General features: G+C 39.8%; 1 protein-coding gene across 1 annotated transcript in view; it reads left to right on the top strand.

The window, feature by feature from the left end:
- The window catches only part of LOC126277882 (ethanolaminephosphotransferase 1-like), an 87,179-nt gene that overhangs the window by 44,132 nt on the left and 22,584 nt on the right, over nucleotides 1–20,463 (top strand). Inside the window, exons 5-6 of the mRNA XM_049977413.1 lie at nucleotides 4,992–5,149; nucleotides 16,637–16,817. Coding sequence (XP_049833370.1) covers nucleotides 4,992–5,149; nucleotides 16,637–16,817 — 339 coding nt within the window. The remainder of the gene's footprint in view (nucleotides 1–4,991; nucleotides 5,150–16,636; nucleotides 16,818–20,463) is intronic.

The raw sequence follows: 20,463 nt of genomic DNA, 5'->3' as shown, positions 1-20,463 counted from the left end.
TTTCATCAGCAGTATACAATGGGAGAGCCTACATTCACATGTGTGCCTCAAGATTTCGTCCTGAGCATCATCCTCTTTGCTATCGCCATTAACCCTATAATGGCCTGTCTTCTGATGGCATCTCTGGCTCCATTTTTCGTGACGATTTTGCCATCTATTGCTGTTCTCCATGGACTTATCTCACTGAGTGGCATCTTCAGCGATGTCTTTATTGCCTTTATTCCTGTAGCATCGACAATGGCTTTCGCTTTTCCACTGACAAAACCATCTGCACGAATTTCTGGTGATGCAGTTTCTCCCACCATGTTTACATCTTGGGCCTGTTGCCCATCCGTTCGTTGAAACAACAAAATTCATGGGGATCATGCTCGATAGGAAACTCTCTACTGCCGTGACTTTCTCCTCCGCAGGTATGCATGCCATTTGCCATGCGTGGCCACCCATTCTGTGCCTCCTCTTTTGATGGTTCCTTTGATCACCAGTATGGGGCAATGTCCCTCTTCTCTGTTACCCCCTGGTATCCGCTTTTGGTACTTGCTACGGTCGCTTAACTTTACACTACCTGCAACTTTCCTGGTGTGTGTGAGCCCTTCACGACCTTGGCTTCATGAAGCGGCCCTTGTTAACTTTGGCCTTCATTCGCTTCCTAATTTCTTGGACGACAAGACAGTGCTGTGTTGGGTTGCACAACTCACATGTCTCTTCCAGTTGACTCCTACATTGTGCGTGCAGCTGATCCTCTTCTTTGGGTCATCAGCTACGTTGCTCTCAATGTTTAATTCTTCTCTGAAGACTGTAGCAGGTTAAAGGGAATAATATTAACCAACTTTCTATTCTTGAATTAAATCATGTACTCGTAAAATATTTTCAGTTCAACAACAATATATTTTCAACTCTCATCCCCAAAGCAACAATTATTCTCTACAAGCTCCAGCAAGCCAACTGGTTCCAAGATAAATGTCAGAATCAACAAAACACCCATACAATTACATATGTGCTGCCTCATGCAGAGCCAAGATGTGAAGTAAGAATCTCTATACAAGACACGCCCCATCTGTCTCTGTAACAATACTCAGGACACTACAAACCACGGAACATTATACAAACACTCTTTAACTGTTTGATATAAGTTCCAAGGCACTGCTGTTAACCAATTGTCGGAGCAGCTTGTCTGACGCAGCTCCTGGCTTCTCGTGGCAGCTGTCCCTCCTGCACACACACAGATATGTGTGGCACAGTAAAAAGGCTCTCTCATCCTCGTTCCATTGTTCGAGACGTTGGAGGGCCAAGTGTTTTTAGAATTTACCCCGAAATTCTTGAAGCACTACAGTACCTCAGCCTGCTAGTTCCTATATTCCCTCTGATGATCTCTGTGTTGCTGTCTGTCAGGTGGTGATGTCCCTTTGGCATCAACAATAGTCCTCCTCTCAATGGAATAAGCTCCGGCTTATTAAGCCTCTCCCAGCGGCTTGGATGACCTCCTCTTGACCTTCCTGCTGAGAAGACTGCATATTGGGCACTGCCTTTTTAGCCATCATCATTTAATAAGTGGCACTGCTCCACCACTTTGTACACATTGCGCCCAAGTTTTAACTGTCCACCACTTCCTGATGGAACGCCCATTTTTTAACTGTTTATGTTTCCACTTGGGTTTGCTGTGAATGTTATCAGCCATTTTAGCAAATGCGCAGGCTGTTGATCGCGTTTTACTTTTTATCTGACAAAGCAATATGGCATAGGCCATTTAATTTTTACTTTTGGACCTCCTTTTCTGTATGGTGTGTTTTTTAGCACTTTCTCCATGTTCCTGTTTTTAGCTGTCTGCTCTTATGTCACTTGGGACTGACGTGTAGTCATTTTTTAACTCCTCTGTGTCTTCGTGCTCTATATTTCAACTTGTGTGCGTATGACCCCAGTTGTTTTTTGCGCCGTAAAGCAAAACAAAACCAAACAGGAACACTTGATAAAGGCACATATGTCGAAACAAGCTTGTCATGAACTTATGTAATCAACAAGAAGCGAACAGTTTGCAATTAATTTTGTCAAAAGTATAAAGATGACTTGTAGATGAATTTGTTTGAGTGAAACAAATATTTATTTTGGTTAAAAGAGTAACTATCTAGTCCTAAGGCATTCACTCTGCATGAGCTAAAAGTTCCTAAAAAATAATTTTCTTGTCGTCTCAAATGAAAAACAGCCCACAGTTGCACTAAATTATGTTTATTTTAAATCTTGACCAAAATAATGAAAATAATGAACTTCCTTGTCCATCCTTTCTTCTATTTTATTGCGTCACCTGTTCTGGATTACTGTCCTAATTGATAGTAGACCATAACTGTTTTAAAGCTGATATCCATTTCTAAGGGTAGAGTGCTACTCATCATGTAGAGGAGACACTGAGTTTCAGACAGGCACAAGAGAAAAGACTGCTGTGCATGTGAGCTTTCAGCCACAAGACCTTCTTTCAATGTAGAACACACACACACACACACACACACACACACACACACACACACACACACCATAACCACTGTCTCTGGCAGCTGACGCTGGGCTGTGTACAGCAACTGCACCTGATGGGAAAGCACTCTGTGGTTGGTGGGGCCGAGGAGTAGGAGGGGTCTTGGCCGGGGATGAGGGGGGATAGGAGGGTAGTGATGGGGTAAGTTGTAGTGATGATTGTGGGACTTTTGGGAGGGTTTTTTTTGGGGGGGAGGGGGGGAGAAGTAGAGGAGTGCAAAAGAGTAGTGGGTGCACTGTTGGAATAGAAGGCTGTGTAGTACTGGATTGGGAGTTGGGAAGGGGATAGGTTGATGGACAGGGACTAAGGAAGGTTGAGGCCAGGGGGGTTACAGGAACAGAGGATATTCAGTGAAGATAAAACATGGGTATATCACTTTGAGCAGTAGAGAGAACACCAGAGTGTGGAATAGGAACAACCCAAACATCTAGCCAAAAAGAAATTGGAGATTCAATCTCTGCAAGAAAATTGATGCTCACAGTATTTTGGGAGACAATGTCCAATTCTGCACCATTACCTGGGAAAAGGATCAATAGTAAACAGTCATTGTTATTGTAAAACGATTTGCTATGAATTGAAGCTTTCAGTTGAAAACAGTTTCAAAGATTTATTGTCAAACTGCAATTTATCTATTTTTTCCCCCTGTGACAATGTGCATCAATATATAGCTGCCCATACTGTTCAGACCCTAAGGAGCACACTTTTTGAGGTGTTGTAGTATCCTGAATTTGCCTAATCAGATTTCTGTTTCACTGGTCCACTTAAAGATGGTTTAATAGGTCTGCAATTCACCTCCAGTAAAAAGATGAACGAAGTGATGCATATGTGGCATATTCCTCAGTTGAGAAACTTTTTTGGGGGGGTATTTGAAAACTTGTACAATGATGAAGCAAGTGCAGTGAATAGAATGTTGACTATTTTGAAAAAGATTTCATTGTTAATTTTGTGTTGTTGTAATAAGTTAGGATAATTTTATGGACAATTTTTTTGAATTACCCTCATATTTTATGCTTTGTGATGGAATGTATGAGCACTTAGATGATACTAGTCCATCTGCATACCGCATTCTACAATCACAATACTAGAACCAATTAAAAGTGAAATATTGATGAGGCTGCCTTTAGTTATGCAAAGGAAACAGTTATTTTCAGCGATGAGGTAGTGATAGCTGTGAGATAGGATGTTGAGAGTGTTGACTCATCTGTGCTAAAGAAATCCACAACTCACAGTCTTGTGATTTGTGTCACTGCCTGCATATTGTGGTTCCAGGTTCAATTCTCAGCTGGGTCGGAGATTTTCTTTGCAAGGGGACTGGAGGTTTGTGTTATCCTAATTCTTTCGTCTCACCTTCATCATAAAGATATGCAAGTCACCAAAGTGATGCCAAATAGAAAGACTTTCATCAGATGAGGTTTCTTGGCCAGCAATGCCACACAATTATTGCATTTTGTGTCAAAGAAGGGAGAATTCTAGAAAAATTATGTGGTATTTAAGTTGTGCTCCCAACGATTTGTGAATTAGTGTTCCCTCTGGTTTTCTCGGTGTGACTGATTAATGTTGTACTTCCAGGTGTGCAGCTGAGTCATTGTTTCCATTTTTGCACAATGTTTTGATAACCACCCCAGTTGTCTTCTGTAGGTGCTACAAGTTGTGCTATTATGTGTACTCACTGCCTGGACTCCTACCACACTATGTGCACAGTTAATACACTCAATATTACAACTCACAGCACTGGAAGATGATGACTGGATCTGTCGTCAGTATATTATGAAGAAATGGAAATGTAACTCAGCTGTACACCTAGCAGTACACAGTTAATTTGAAAATTTCTTTTTCATGTTTCTATTCTGCTGATCTTATCTGTTAACACCAGTACTGCTGCATGCGTTTCTTAACATTGTTGCTTGGGTGCCAGTAGAAACATGTCTCCATCCTATAATCTTTTTGCAGGCTGTTCTCCAAAACCACTTTAATTATTGTTTCTCATCTCATTTCATGTACTGCTTTACTTTCTTTTCTATGTCTTATTTTATATCACATTTATTTCAACTGGCCCATTCAGTATGACAGGTACAACATCCTACACAACTCAGGCTTCTAAATAAGGTATGTTGTGGATGTTTGTGTGTTGCAAGCTCTACACTGATAGTTTGTATGCAGCATAATTGGATTTTATGCTATGTTTCATATGGCTTTCATACTTAGTAGATACCTTACAACATTTGCTTACAAAAGCAGTTGCCTTGTTTATTTTTAATGCTGAATATAGTGAAAAGTATTCCAGTTTTAATATTTTTGAGTTGTAAGTGCTATCTAATAGATGTGAAATATGTTTTTGCATTCACATTTTAGTAGTGAAAGACCTCATTTGTAGAAACTTGAAAATTGCATGTTGCCAACATAACAAGACAAATATTGCTCTACTATTACAGTTTCAAAGTAAAGAGTTTTGTTTTTCTTTTTCTTTCAGGTAGCTATTGTAATTTTTATGATAACTTCTATATTTGGCCATGAGCTATGGAACTTCAATCTCCCTTATAACATCTCAGCCGGTCAGACTTTTGAACTGACATTCTACATTTCTGCTCTTGTTTCAAATTTTCCTGTTTGTCTGTGGAATGTCTACAAGTAAGTAAATTTCAACTTATTCTAGTTAATGAGAAATGCCATTTTTAATTTTTTTTCTAATCTCTGAAACCTGTCTGTTAGTAATCTGTGCTTTGAGTTTCTGTCTTTCAGTCTGTGTTTTGGCATTTTAAGGAGCTTTATTTTCTGAAATCAGAGAGCCACTCTTTTTTCATTTCATGTTTAATTCTATTTCTATCCATGTATGCACCATGACAACATCTGTTGTTCCACCCCAATTATTTACTTCTGTAACTGCAAATAATATGTCTTTACCGTGGCCTCTGACTAAATGTATACTGTTGTCACAGTTTGTTGACTGTAGCCACCATCCAAATAACATCATGAAGAAGCAGCCATTACCATACAGATGCATGTCACTGGCAATACATTGCTTGATTCACACAGCTGCTAATTTGCTACAAGTTTGTATGGTTGCCAAGGTTGTCTGGCATATTATGAAGTCTGCAGATTTCTGTCAAATGAAGACTATAATGAGACTATGATAATGAGGAAACAGACAGACAAGTGTTTCCTTTTTGGGGGTGATTTGGGAATGGGGGGGGGGGGGGGGGGGGTTACTCTTTCTTGCCCTTTCAGCCATCAGTTCTCCTCCTCTCATGTTTATCCAGTGTCCCTGAAAATCCCCACTCAGAAGGGAAATATGTAGGCTTTTACCTTGTAATATTGGAACCATTCAGTAGGTCAGAATTGAGGAGTAAAAGAAATTAAAAATGGTGCTATGGTAAACCATGGATGGACTATAAATATCACTATTCCCTGAATAGGAGAAAAGTTGAACAGCTGACACAAAAAAGAGAACTATTGACATCTATGGAGAAAATAGGGTATGAGGCTACAAGGAGAGACTCCAAGAAGCTTCTACTTCTGATAAAAGTGCAAAGACTTCTGCTTTCATGGCCAGTGTCAATTTGAATCAGTTCCTTTTGTGCACTGGGCTATATCATTTAAAACTAAAATTACTATTATGGACTCTAGTTTTAACCCCCTAAATAAGAATTTTATCTAAAAGCTCGGCAAGTAATTTATTGTGTCTGTCTACTGTATGTGCATGTTCTGTTCAGCAAGTAGTGGTTAACTTCATATAGATCCCAGTATTTAAAATTTTTTAAGAAGCTTTAAATGGTCTTCTTTGGTTGTTAAAATCTAACACTCTTCTGGCTCACAGTGGGGTGGGGGACTCTTCTGGAAAAAATAAATAAATAAGGAGTTGAGAGGCTTTAAACACCCTCTGTTAGATAAGTGTGGAGAAACCACCACGATGGTTTCGATTTTACATTGCTCCACTTCGCTGATAGGATAGTCATTAACATAGTTTTTTGGATCTCACTATAAATCAGTCCCATTAGGTAACAATTGAGATGTAGTTTTTAAGATTTTTCCCCAGTTAGATTGTTTGAACACATATATCCAAACTCAAGGTGAACACTTAATGTGTTAATCAGCAAAATATTTTAAGAACTGAGATAGTCATGTTCGTTAAGTTCTCTGAATGATAGTCTACATTCCAACTTTAATTAGATAAACTATTGAAATATTGTACAAAGTTAATTAGTCAAGTGATATCTAAGGTTTTATTGACATGATTGATTAATTGTGTACTTCTAGATGTTCTGCTAAGTTGTTTCATTGCACAATATTTCAACGACCAACTCAGCCACAGTCATCATGTACTGTCAGTTATGCTGTTGGGTGTACTCACTGTCTGGACTCCAACCAGACTGTGTTCCGCACTGCTGTTTATAGCTGAGTTTCATTCTTGAAAATATAATGTAATTAAATAGATAAAAAACATTTACTCAACAAATGGTGGCAGGAGAACACACACACACACACACACACACACACACACACACACACACACACACACACACACACACACACAAAACTTTTACAGTTTGGAAGCTTTCAAACCCAGTGACTCCTTCTTCTAGCAAAAAGGGAAGGAAGAGGGGTGAAGAAAAAGGACTGTGATGAGGTTTAGGAAATGGGGTAGAGTTCGGAAAAGTCACCCAGAATCCCAGGTCACAGGATATTTACCACACGGGATCAGGAGGAAGCCTGACTGTTGGGGACCACACTGGGCAGATTTGAAAACATAATAGGAAGGTGGATGTTTGGGGAACACTTAAGACAGGTATTACTGCCAAAACATGTCCACAATAACTATTCCTTTCTTCTCTCTCTTAGTTTTTTATATCTTTCATTTTTTGACCTGTCTATTTTTTGGTGCCCACTCCCATCTCTATAACATACAATGCACTTAACTTTGCACTCTTATTAACTTGTGCATGATATTTTGGCAGTAATATCTGTCTTGCATGTTACTCTCTCTTCCACCTTTAAGCTCTCAGGTTTACAAATCTCGTCCGATGCGGTCTCCAACAATTATTCTTTCCTTCCCATCCCTTCAGAAAGTCTTCCCCTGACCCAGGTTGCTGGACAACTTTTTCAGACTCTATCCATTTTCCTAAACCACACCAGTCCTTTTCCTTCACACCTCTTCCTTTCCCTTCAACCCCTCTACCAGAAAAAGGAGCCACTGGCTATAAAAAGCTTGCAAGCATTAATACCTTTATATGTGTGTTCTCCTGCTGCCACTTGGTGCATAGATTTTTTTATCTCCCCAATTACATTATATTTTCATAAATTGATTATTTTCATTGAGTTTAATTCTTGATGCCCACTGCACACTGTGATGCTCTTTTGTGTTTCAGGAGCTGCATTGAAACTCCATGAAACACAAATCCTCTCAGCATTTTTCAATTCTGGTAAATGTGATAGCTGGCAAAACTACAATAAATTGGATGCCAAACATTAAGCCTCATTTAAATTGAGACCCTTATCCCAGTTTATTAAGTTTTCTGATGTATTTATGTTGATAGACTCCTTAATTGTGGTGTCTCAGAAACTTAGTGTTCGTACCACAATATTGGTCTTATTGTATTTCATTTCATGATTATATTCAAGACAGTGCTTGGCAGCAACTGAGGGTGAGACAATTCACAGAAAACCAACCAATGATAATTTTAAGAACATTGTTTGCCATTTCTTCTGCTTCTTTATGAATGCTTGGATCAACTGCAGTACTAGTGATTCCTCCCCAGTCAGAATTATGTTGCTACACAATATTGGTTGAATTATTATGTACGGCTTTCTGTGTTCTTTTGGTTAGATATGGCATCATGCATTGGTTGTTTCCATCATCGATCCCATAACACTTCCATTTATGTAGAAGCATACAGTGATACACAGAGTAAAATGTTTTAGGTACGTCGTACAAAATAACAACTGGCACTCTTTCACTGTTTGATGCTTGTAACATATGGTGAGTGAAAACATAAATGGCATTCTCAGTAGAGCAACTCTTGTGGAATCCAAACTTTGATTTGCTGAGGATATGATTGTTGTTAAGGTTAGATACTATTCCATGTACAACACCTTCTCAAAAATTTTGAAAAATGTGTCAGCAGTGAGAAACAGGTCAGTAGTTATTAACATCTCTCTTATCATCTTTCCTAAAGAGGGGTTTGACACCAGCATATTTCAATCTCTCCGGAGAAACGTCTTGAGTCAGTGATACATTACACATCTGAAGACCAGGCTTATTATATGGAACAAATCTTTAGTATGGTACTCTATCATAAACACCATCAAAGCCATATGAGCTTTTATTTTTGTGAGAATGTGTAATTTTCTTAATTAGTTCCCTTTTCTAAACTGGAACAGATATTTGACAGCACAACAATAATCACTTTACTGTATTTTAAGTGGTGGCCTCTCATAACTTTGTGGTGAATTGTCCTTTCAATCAGTGGAGCTGTGAATGTGATGTTCGCATTTCCTCACATGTAAAAGAAAACACCAGCAACTCAGCAGAACACCTAGAAGAACACAATTAATCAATTAGTCAAACAGGCATGACACGAAACTGTAGCCTCAAGCACTGGAAGGGACAGACCACCACTTTCCCAATAGATGAAATTATAATACAGAAGGTCACACAAAAATATGTGGTTACTGCTGAACTTTCAAATTTTAGTTCCCTCTTCTAAAATTGATCAAATATTTGACTGCACAACAGTAATTATTTTACTTTGTTGTACCTGTCGACTTCTTGCCACTCTGTGGTGAACTGTCCTGTCATCAGTATTTCATTCCATTTGTAAACTGTTTTGTCAAGTATAGTAGACTCTCGACTATCTAGTCTACTATGGCGGGAGATCAAGCTGGATAACAAAGGAGCCAGATAGGCCGGAGTTGTGTAAATTTTATCTTCCAACTCCAACTGTACCATTCAAAACATCCTCTTTTATACAAAAACTCAATTTTATTAAGATTTTCTGATTTCTTACATAATGTATTCTAGTAAAAATGACAATATTATGAAAAGGATAGATTGCTACTCACCATATAGTGGAAATGTTGAATCGGAGACCGTCACAACAAAGAGACTGTTAAACAAGCAAGCTTTCAGCCAAAATGCCTTCTTCTGGATTAGGCAAAACAGCCCCCCCCCCCCCATCTCCACACACACACACACACACACACACACACACACACACACACACACACACACACTCACTCACTCACGCAAATGCAACTCTCATGCACATGACCAGTCTATGGCTGCTGAGGCTGCAGTGGGATGAGGAGGATGCTGGGATGGGGATGGATAGCAGGATAACTGTGGGGGACAGTAAAGTGTCGCTTGTGGAGGCATACAGGGACGAGGTGGAGAGAGGATAGAGCAGCTAGGTGCAGTCGGAAAGCTAGACGGAGGGCAGGGGAGGAGGAGAGAAGTAAAAAGACTAGTTGAGTTGGTGAAATAGAAGGCTGTGTAGTGCTGGAATGGGAATAGGGAATGGGATAGGTGGGTAAGGGCAACGACTAACGCAGGTTGAGGCCAGGAGGGTTATGTGAATATAGAATGTATTGTAGGGAGAGTTCTCAGACGCAGCTCAGAGAAGCTGGTGTTGGTAGAAAGATTCCAGATGGCATAGGCTGAGAAGCAGTCATTGAAATGAGGAACGACATGTTGGTCAGTATGCTCAGCAGGTGGGTGGTGCAGCTGTTTCTCGGCCACTGTTTATCAGTGGTCATTTGTGCAGACAAACAGCTTGTTGGTTGTCTTCCCCACGTAGAACACAGCACCGTCATATGCCAACCTATTTATGGGTCATCTAGAACACAGCAGCTTATTTTGTAGACCACATAACTGTTTTCACAGGTAGTCCTACATTTGGTGGAATAGTTGATGCTTGTGACTTGACTGGAGTAGATAGTGGTGGAGTGAACATGTATGGGACAGGTCTTGCATCTAGGAGTATTACAGGGATTGAGCCATGGGGCAAGGGGTTGGGAGCAGGGGCCTTTGAAGTCATAACCTGCAAACAAATCCCGGGTAGAGAAATGGATACCTGCATAGCACCATCATATGCCAACTCATTTATGGGTCATCTAGAGGAATCCTTCCTAACCACCCAGAATCCCAAACTGATCACCTGGTTCAGATTCACAGATCACATCTTTGTGATCTAGATTGTGGGTGAGGACACACTACCACAGTCCTCTAGAACCTCAACACCTTCTCCTTCATTCGCTTCATCTGGTCCTCAGTGTTGACCTCCACCTCAAAGATGGCTACATCAGTATCTCCATCCATATCAAACCTACCAACCATTATCCACTTGCTACAGCTGCCACCCATTCCATACTAAGAAGTATCTTCCATACAGCCTAGCCAGCCCGTGGCCATCGCAGCTATAGTGACAAGCAGTCCCTCTAGAAATATACCAAGGGTCGCACTGAGGCCTTCAAAGATCATAATTACTCTCCCATCCTTGTACAGAAACAGATCTCATGTGACTTACCTCTTCAGTCACCCTCCCCCACCTCCCATTATCTGGCCACAGGGGAGCAGTCCCCTTGTGACTTAGTACCAGCCAGGACTGGAGCGTCTAAATCACATTCCTTGCCAACGTTTCTAGTTCCTCTCATCATGCCATGAAATGAAAAATTTCCTACCCACTATCCTTCCCATCCCTCCTACCTAGTACTCCACCACACATTGAACCTACGCAGTATCCTTTTCCATCCCCACACAACCCCTAATCCGAACCTCTTGCCTGATAGCCCAAATCCTTGTAGATCTAGATGCAAGACATGTCCTGTATATCCACCCATCACCACGTACTTCAGTCAGATCAGAAGCGTCACCTGTCCAATCAAAGGCAAAGATACCTGTGAAGGCAGTCATCTGATCTACAAGCTAAGCAGCAACCACTGTGCTGTGTTCTATGTCAGGATGGCAACCAACAAGCTGTCTATCCACTTGAATGGCCTGTGACAAACTGTGGCCAAAAAACAGTTGGACCACCCACTTGATGAACATGCTGGCCAGCACGTCGTTCTTCATTGCAATGACTGCTTCTCGGACCAAACCATCTGGATCCTTACCACCAACAACAGCTTTTCTGTAATGTGCAGGTGGGAACTGTCCCTGCAATATATCCAACGTTCCCATAACACTCCTGGTCTCAACCTTCGTTAGTCATTGCCCTTACCTGTGTATCCCATTCCCTTTTCCCACAGCACTGCCTTCTATTTCACCAATGCACCCAGCCTTTTTACTTCCCTCCATCCCCCTCACTCCCCTCCACCTCCCTCCAACTAACTTCCTCACTGCACATGGCTGCCCTACCCTCTCTCCACCTCATCTCTGCATGCTCCCATAAACAACACTTTGTGGCCCTCAGCTTTCTCCTTATCCCCACCACCCAGACTACTACTCCCATCATGCAAAATTGCTCACAGTCTGGCCTCGGCAGCCAGAGATGGGTCATGTGAGTGGGAGTTGCATTTGTGTGTGTGTGTGTGTGTGTGTGTGTGTGTGTGTGTGTGTGTGTGTGTGTGTGTTAATTTAGAAGAAAGCTTTATGGCTGAAAGCTAACTTGTTTAGCAGTCTTTTTGTTGTGCCTGTCTGCAACTTGACATTTCCACTATATGGTGAGTAGCAGTCTATCCTGTTCATAATTTGTCATTATTCCATCCTGAATTTTCTATTACATGCTCATTATAAGTGTTCATGTAAACACTGCACCCTACAAAAATTATTACAAAAAACATAAAGCGATCTGTATTGTAAAATATGATTAAATGGGTGAAAAGCCAGCCCTCAGAAAAAGGTTGAAACTTACAGTTTTGATAGATTGATGATTTGATAGTATTTTGTTTTGATTTGATATTTATTCGATAGTATTTGGTAGATGACTGGATCCATCCTTTAGCCCTCTTCTGTACTGCAACATCCCTCCTCTTGCACAAACAGATGATATCAGCTGACGTTTCTTCTTCCTGCTCATTAATGTACTGTAGTACTGCTTCAGTCATCTTAAACCCTTCCAAATGAGAGATGAGCCTGAGATTTTTCTCATCATCTAAGTTTGTCTACTGATTTCGTATTACTCCCCATCCCCTGCATCACCATTTACACAGTATCTTCATCAGTTTGTTGATCAGCTTTGTCATTCGCCATCAATTCTGTGATGTCCTCTGCATCTACATCCTCACAGCTTGATTACATTTGTGAATAGTGAAACGATATCATGATTTTCATGTTTGACTATGATTTCACACATCGATTCAAAATTAAAATGTCCAACTTCATTGTCGAAAAGAATATTGCAAGACCTTGCAAGCGATATGTTCAGAATATTGCCCCATGCTTAAGCCAATAAATATTTCTCTACAGCTGGCACAAATTCATTTTGGAAGCATTTATCGATGGTTTTTTTTTTTTTAATGAGAGTAATGAAGGGGCAGTGATTCTCGATTTTTCAGGTTCTTAAAAGGTCTTAGTTTCTGTGATTTCTGTATTAATGTAAAATTACAGTTGCCAGTTGCATTACTGCAAGCCAATATGCTAACTCGTTCCTTATGTTTCTTGTATCGAGATGCCACAGCTACTGTTTTTGAAGGACTTGTTTTGTAAGGAGCATCTTGTAATTTAAAACACTCTCATTGCAGTTGTGCTCATACAACTGTTTACCATAAATTCCCTCATCATCACTTAACTTCAAACCATAGTCTTTAAACAATGGCACAGCCTCTATGTCAGCAGATAAAGCCTCTCCACTTATGGTAATCTGGCGAATACCAAATCATTTTTTTCACTAATCCAACCGTCTGTGATTGACACTAAATTCTCAATTTTCTCCTTCTGTTTGCCACTGAAATTGCAATACTTTTTCTTGCAATACTGGCCCAGTATCAAGCAGACCCATTCCTCTTAAATGTTCATGTAACTTTCAACATTCTCTTCCTTACTTTTATTCCACGTCCACTAGCTTGGTAAGCTCACTGTTTTTCAATTTCTGCTCAATTTTTCTTCCAGTGTCTAACAGTAGTTTTTCCTACCCTTAGGTCCAAAACAGTAGTTTTTGCTGCTACTCCAGAATCCAGTTACATTACAGCATGTAGTTTCTGATCTATAGTCACTACAAGTATTTTCGTATTGTTTGATTAAAACACAAAGAACCATATAAAACAATAGTTTAACAAGGCACACACTTTGGAAATCTGATGTGGAACTGAAGGAACAAAGAACACAGACTTGCCAAAATAGCTTGTCCTGTGCATGTTCATTGTTGTTTGTGAGCACTGAAAGAGGGCTACCGAGCAACATTTGTTGAAGAGTGGTTCTGGTAATTTATTTGATGTTAACAATACTGTATGTACCATGTAACTGTGATTCTAGGTGCACTAGAAACACCAGAGATGCATAACAATTAGAAAGGCCATATGGCATTGTAGCTGGCACCAACTTTCTAAATCTTTGAAAAGTATAGTATGTACAATAAGTTGATCCTCATTTTATCACAGAGAAGTATTATTGTGATATTAATTAAATATGTCAGATTAAGTGGACAGGGTACTCAAGAGTTTAGTGTAGCTAGATAAGTAAAAGAGAAATTTCATTTCATCTTACTCCATATCATTGCATGTTATGTGTTGAGACAGCACTTGCCACACTCAGATCACTCCCTCTTCCACTCGATGCATTTTCTTCTTTCAGATGTTTCTGTTAGCTTTAATTCGTGAATTCATTGGCCCTGAGGGTTGAGATCCATCATTTCTTTCATTGTTTGGCACAGTCTCTTAGGCCTTTGCATGTAATAGAGCTGTTACAAATATTGGAGTACAGTTTTGTTTAAATATTTTAAATGTCTCTATTGTGTCTAAAAGATCAGTGCATCTGAGTGCCATTGGAGGACGTGGGTTCAATTCCTGGTATTACCAATGATTTTTCTTTAGTGGGAGAACTGGAACAGGTTCCACTCAGCCACATGATATCAACTGAGAAGCTACTTAAATAATAAATAGTGGCTCCAAGGTCTGGAAAGCCAATAATGGCCAGTAGAGCAGTGTGCTGATCCATGCCTCTCCATGCTACATCCGAGTGACGCCATATGGCAGAGGATGACACGGCAGCCGGTCGGCCTCGTATGGTCCTCTAGGTGTGATCACAGAATTTAGAGTGTAATTTCCATGTTGAGAGATTCTGAGACAGTTGGAAATCTGAATATTTATTGTTAGGTGTTATCTATGCTCCTTGTTATCACATCTGTTAATAGTGGTTGATTTTAAAGTGATGAAATAGAAATTGTTGCAATGCTTTTTTATTTTTACACTTTTATGCATGATTGCTGTCCACTACAAACTAGAACCAGGAGTGTATGACCAAATATAATAGCTGGTGTAATAGTTGTGTGGAAGTTGCAATCATTACAGTGCTTCTTATCAGAAAATTTATTTAAGATGCTTCAATTTTTTTTCTGGGTGTGAATCTGTGTTTGTAACAATATGTGCCTATGGGTGAAAATAAATAGTTTTCCATATGCCAGTCAGATAACTGTGCTTCATTTGAAAGAAAATGCTTTTTTACTCAATTCTGATCTATAAATTTAATAACAAATAAATTTAAAAAAATCCTTGGGTTGTAGTGTATGTTTCTCACAAGAGCTGTTAGGCAAATTTTTACTGGTGTTTCCGCAGATATTTGTAAATTAGTTTTTGCAACGTATAGCTGGAGGCAGCTCAAACAAATACAGCTCATCATGGCTTTTATATGACACGCTTTTATATGACACCCAATGTCAACAGAAAACATTGATTTGTTTCCCATTATAAACAAAATTTCTTTTAAAGCGGATTTTTATGTGCCCATTTGATAAAGTGGCCCCAAATTAGTCAAGTGCGGTATTTGTTTTATCAGTATGAATTTACATGACATTAAAACACACAAAATAACTGTTACTCGAGGAGCAACTGATCAACAGCACTGCTGCTTGGCATTGACAGTCAGTCTGAACCAGGGTGGAGCTGTCACTGCCAGAGTACTAATTATTCTTTGTGTTTTACTGTACCTGTTAATACAGAGCAATAAAACGGATATCGCACTAGACTAATTTGAGACCACACTATTGACTGAATATGTAAAATTCTGATTTACAAATCATTTCATTTGTAAAGGGGAAAAAACAATACTTTCCTATGAGTGTGGGCATTGTATGAAAGACATGGTGAGCAGTATCTGTTTGGGTTTAGTTTAGTTACACATTGCAAAAACAAAATTGCTGAAACACCTGAGAAAATACACCTTAGGAGAGAGACCCTGTATATGTGTATCAACTAAATTTTACATATTTACTTTGTGGTAACAGGTCCTTGTTTGTTTTTATAGTGCAAAAGCTAGAAAAGAAATGGTACAAACAGCTGAACTTGTGCACAGTATATTTGTAAGTGTCTTGGAATAATGTAGTAACTAAGGTAGTTTTTGGCCTTTCACCAAAGTTATACTGAAGGTAGGTATTTGAGACTTACAGTTATGTGGTGTTGTAAAATTGCACACACTTTTGTGTTAAAGATTGTATTAGTATCTACATAGGGCCTACTCCAGTCCAGCACATCTAATTGTGTATAGTTGGTAACATGTCAGATGTTCGATGTCTGGGGATGGCACAAAATGCCAAAAGCCAGTTAATAGATAAATAAAGTAAAAAAAAGAAAAAAATGTTTAGTGTATCAAGACAAGTGTTTTATTTCAATATTGTTGTTCTAGGAGAATTCAATTAATGTCATACCTTTGGGAAACAATGTAAAAAAGAAAGTGACATACATACATATGGTAAAAATGCTCTCATATATTAATGAGTAATGGTAATTACTCATTGATAATAATTGTAATTAAAAATTAATATATTATGACCAGGAAAGGTATAGAAATTAGAAACTAAATCTAATTGGTACCATAAATAAAATGTAATTTAATGTGTGTGTGTGTGTGTGTGTGTGTGTGTGTGTGTGTGTGTGTGTGTGAGTGAGAGAGAGAGAGAGAGAGAGAGAGAGAGAGAGAGAGAGAGAGAATTAGTTTTTGTTTTTAGTAATAATAATATTTGGTGGTTACAGGTCGTACAGAGATGGAACAGGAAAGATGAGACCATTTACTGAAGCTGTTCGCCCTTTAGTGCCTGTTCTTTATTTCCTAACACTGTGCACGCTGTGGGTGTTAAAATCGCCAGGTGACATTATTAACACTGACCCACGCAGTGTATATTTAGTCACTGGGACCATTTTCTCTAATATATGTGTGAGTTTATTAGTTTATTTTCAAAAGCTTCTATCATTGCTTAAATCATGTAAAACTGCTGAGCCTAACATTGTATAGAGAATACTGGCAGCCATTGGCTTCCATTTGCCATAGGTGTCAAAAGTGCAAATGACATTAGATGAAGCTATGCCAGTATTGTGTACCAATAGAGAGAGAGTTTTAATAAGTCAGAGTGACTAAAAGCTGGATACTAAGTAGAATACTCCACTATTTTCAGTCCAGTGCAACCTGAGTAATTGGCACAGAGTATTAAGTGTCATAATGGAGTGTTATCATGGCAAGGGAACAGTATAATTACACTTAAGATTCGAAGAATGTTCACTCTTTCTGCTGAGTAATGCTGAGTAATAGTTCACTCCTAACATGCTACTCATGCATCACAGACTGAGGCCACACCAATACAATAGTGTAATGGGATGTATTGTTGGAGGCGGAGCAGTACCAACAATGTTTCGAGTAATCTGTACACCCCAGTTTTTCATCCTAAAATTCGGGAAAAAACATGCGCGGATTATTCGAGTATATACGGTAGTAATGAACCTCATCCTGTGATAAATAACATATTTATTGTTGTTAAACATGTAGCAGGTTTGTTTGGAAATTCTCTCTGTAAAGCTTTAAGTGGACTTGCGTTGCAACATAAATTTATCAAGAGGCTGCATGATGGTACACTCCTAATCGTGGTGCTGAAAGCTACCCAAGTAAACAAGTTGTGAAACTACTTTGAGAATCTGCTATCGACAGTGTGGTGCACAATGGCTACATTGTAAAGGAGTTTTGATGTGGCAGCAGAAGTTTGCATTAGAAGGAGTAACATAATAACTTCCCAAAATCCAAGCAGGAAACAAAAATCATCAGGCCAAAACGATAAGGTCCAGAGCCGTCAGACCACGTGTCCTTGGCCCTATTTGATGGATCAGATGATGACTATACTGTTGATGATATGGATGTAGCATCTGCCGGAGGGAGTCCCTCAAGTAACCCGCACCTAACTGTTACAGTCTTCCCACCACAGAGAAAAGACAGAGGAAAAGAGCAAATTGTCATCTTAAAGATGACTTCCATACTTCATTGGAACTTGAAGGGGTTCAGGACATGTGGAGGAACTACATTTATTAGCTCAGTGCAGACGAATGTGTTTATGTCTTCTGGACAGTCATTTTAAATTATCCTATGCTCCTGAGCTACATGGCTACATTCTCCACAAAAAGGACAACTTTATTGCAGAGAGAGCAAAAGGAGGAGTGGGTATTTTTGTAAACAGCACCTACTACTCCTCCTTTCTCTCCCTCACAACCAGCTTCCAAGAAGTCGCTGTATCAGAGTTCATACATTATAGGTTGGCCACATCTTCCCTGTACCTGTAACCACATGAGCTAGATGAAGAGGCTCTCTGCAACCTCCGTGCTCAATTCTCCTGCCCCTAGCTGCTCTGTGGTGATTTTAATGCACATAATGTGCTTCGGGGTTCTGCAACCACATGCCCCAGGGATAGAGCAATTGAGAGCCTTCTCATGCCCTCATCTGCGTGTTTCTTGAATGTAGGGCAGAGCATGTGCTGTAGCACTGCAACAGTATCATTTGTGGCTGTCGATATTTCTGTATGCTCTTTGGCTCTCGCTCACTCCACCCAAAGGGAAATAGTCAATGACGTGCACCCAAGTGATCCCTTCCTGATGTGGTTTCTCCTGGCAGGAGGAGTGGTACCCAAAAGAAAGCCACCATGATGGGTGCCCAGTAGTGCAGACTGGGAACTTTATAACTAACTTAATGTGGAATCTTGTAGCCTTTTGGATAGTGAGAATGAAATGTGAAATGTCGCCGAATTATTAGAGACAGTAAAAGGTATGGCAACAGTTCCTGATAACCACAAATAGGTCTTCTAACAACGAAGTTGTACTGTAGACACATGGGAGGATTTTTGCATGAGGAGAGAGGTATCCAGTGGCTGCTGTACTGGGGATTGGAAGTCTCCAGACCAACCCATGTGAAATTGATCAGACTGTGGTGGCCTAGTTTTCCGTACTTACCACCACCGCCAGTCAGGTTTCAGCTTTTTGTGACACTACAGAGTGGCTGTTGAGAGGGGAGTTGGGACTTCAGTTCCACAAAAGATGAAGAATAAAACTGCCCTTTCTCCACATGGGAGCTGGAGTCCACATTCTGCAGCTTGTGACTCGTTATATGATGATGATGGGTCCATTATAGTATGTCATGGCACGTTACGAGATGGAGCTAAGTAATTCCTCATTGCCTTTTTAAACTCATTTAGGCAGCAGAATACTTTCCCGATTCATGGCGAGAGACAATTTTAATTCAGCTTTTAAAACTTGGGAAAGACTGCACATATCCAAGTAATTATCACAGTGTTCCCCTCACTAGCTGCATGAAAGGACCAGATGGTCAACTGCTTGGTCGCCTGCTGCCTTGTCTGGCTCATAGAATCCAGGCTGGTTCTTAATCATTTTAAGCTTAGCCCTCCTGGAAGTGGCTGTGCAACAGACTTCCTTTGCCAACACCACTTAATGGGCATATTTTTTGACATTGTGATTGTCTACAATATGACTAGGAAGCATATTATCCTCCCAGCGTTCTCTGTTGATGACCTACTGTCCTTTGTTCCTCTTTGAGCCATATAACGACGACTTGCAAGTTGCAACTGGCAGCCATTCGATGGTTGGGAGCATGGGCAGAGGAAAAGAATTTTAATTTCTTCACCGAGAAGTCTGTGTGCATTCTTTTTCAACCAATCACATTCTGTTTGCAACTTTTGGGAGTTGCAGATGGGTTATGCTGTTCTCAATTTTAAAGACAGGGTGAGGTTTCTGGGCCTCAAAATTGACTAAAAACTTACATGGTTGCTCCACATTATGGATGTGAAAAAATAGACCATAAAGCACTGAGTATTTTAAAATGTCTCAAACAATTCGTGGGGAACAGATTGATAAGTGTCTGTTCCAGTTTTACAGACCATTCGTGCAAATTCAGCTTGATTATGGGTGCATGGTGTATGGGTCCTCACGATACTTTTATTTAAAAATAACAAAATTGTGAAAAGAAAAGTTGCTGCTCACTATATAGTGGAGATGCTGAGTCACAGATTTTATTTAAAAATGTTGGTTAATAATAATAATAATAATAATAATAATAATAATAATAATAATAATAATAATCCCCGTGGAGGCCCGGGAAAAGAATAGGCCTCCGATACGTTCTGCCAGTCGTAAAAGGCGACAAAAAGAACAAACCACTAATAGGGCTAACCCCCTTTTAGTGTGATTAGTTGGTTCAGGACACAACTAATGAAGCCTCGGACAAGCGCTGTCATGGTCGGGGACGACGCTTGAACCCTATGCCCACCCACAATGGTAATGACACTGCTAGCCAACTGGAAAATGATTTCAATCCAAATAGAGGTGTTTTGCAGGATATGCTTCCTGCAACCACCCTAGAAGGAAAACAAAGACAGAGGATGAGATGGTCAGAAGAAGTTAATCGACACCTCATCTTCTGTTATTACCAAGCAACAAACCTAGGAACCAACACAACTGGATAAAGATCACAAGTATACACAACATTTATTACCAGATACCCAGAATTAAAATTTTTAACAGAACAACGACTA

This window comes from Schistocerca gregaria, chromosome 6, assembly GCF_023897955.1.
Source record: "Schistocerca gregaria isolate iqSchGreg1 chromosome 6, iqSchGreg1.2, whole genome shotgun sequence".
In the NCBI taxonomy this organism is placed as follows: domain Eukaryota; kingdom Metazoa; phylum Arthropoda; class Insecta; order Orthoptera; family Acrididae; genus Schistocerca; species Schistocerca gregaria.
Note: the sequence above shows the minus strand (reverse complement) of the source record. Positions and strands in the feature narration are given on the sequence as shown.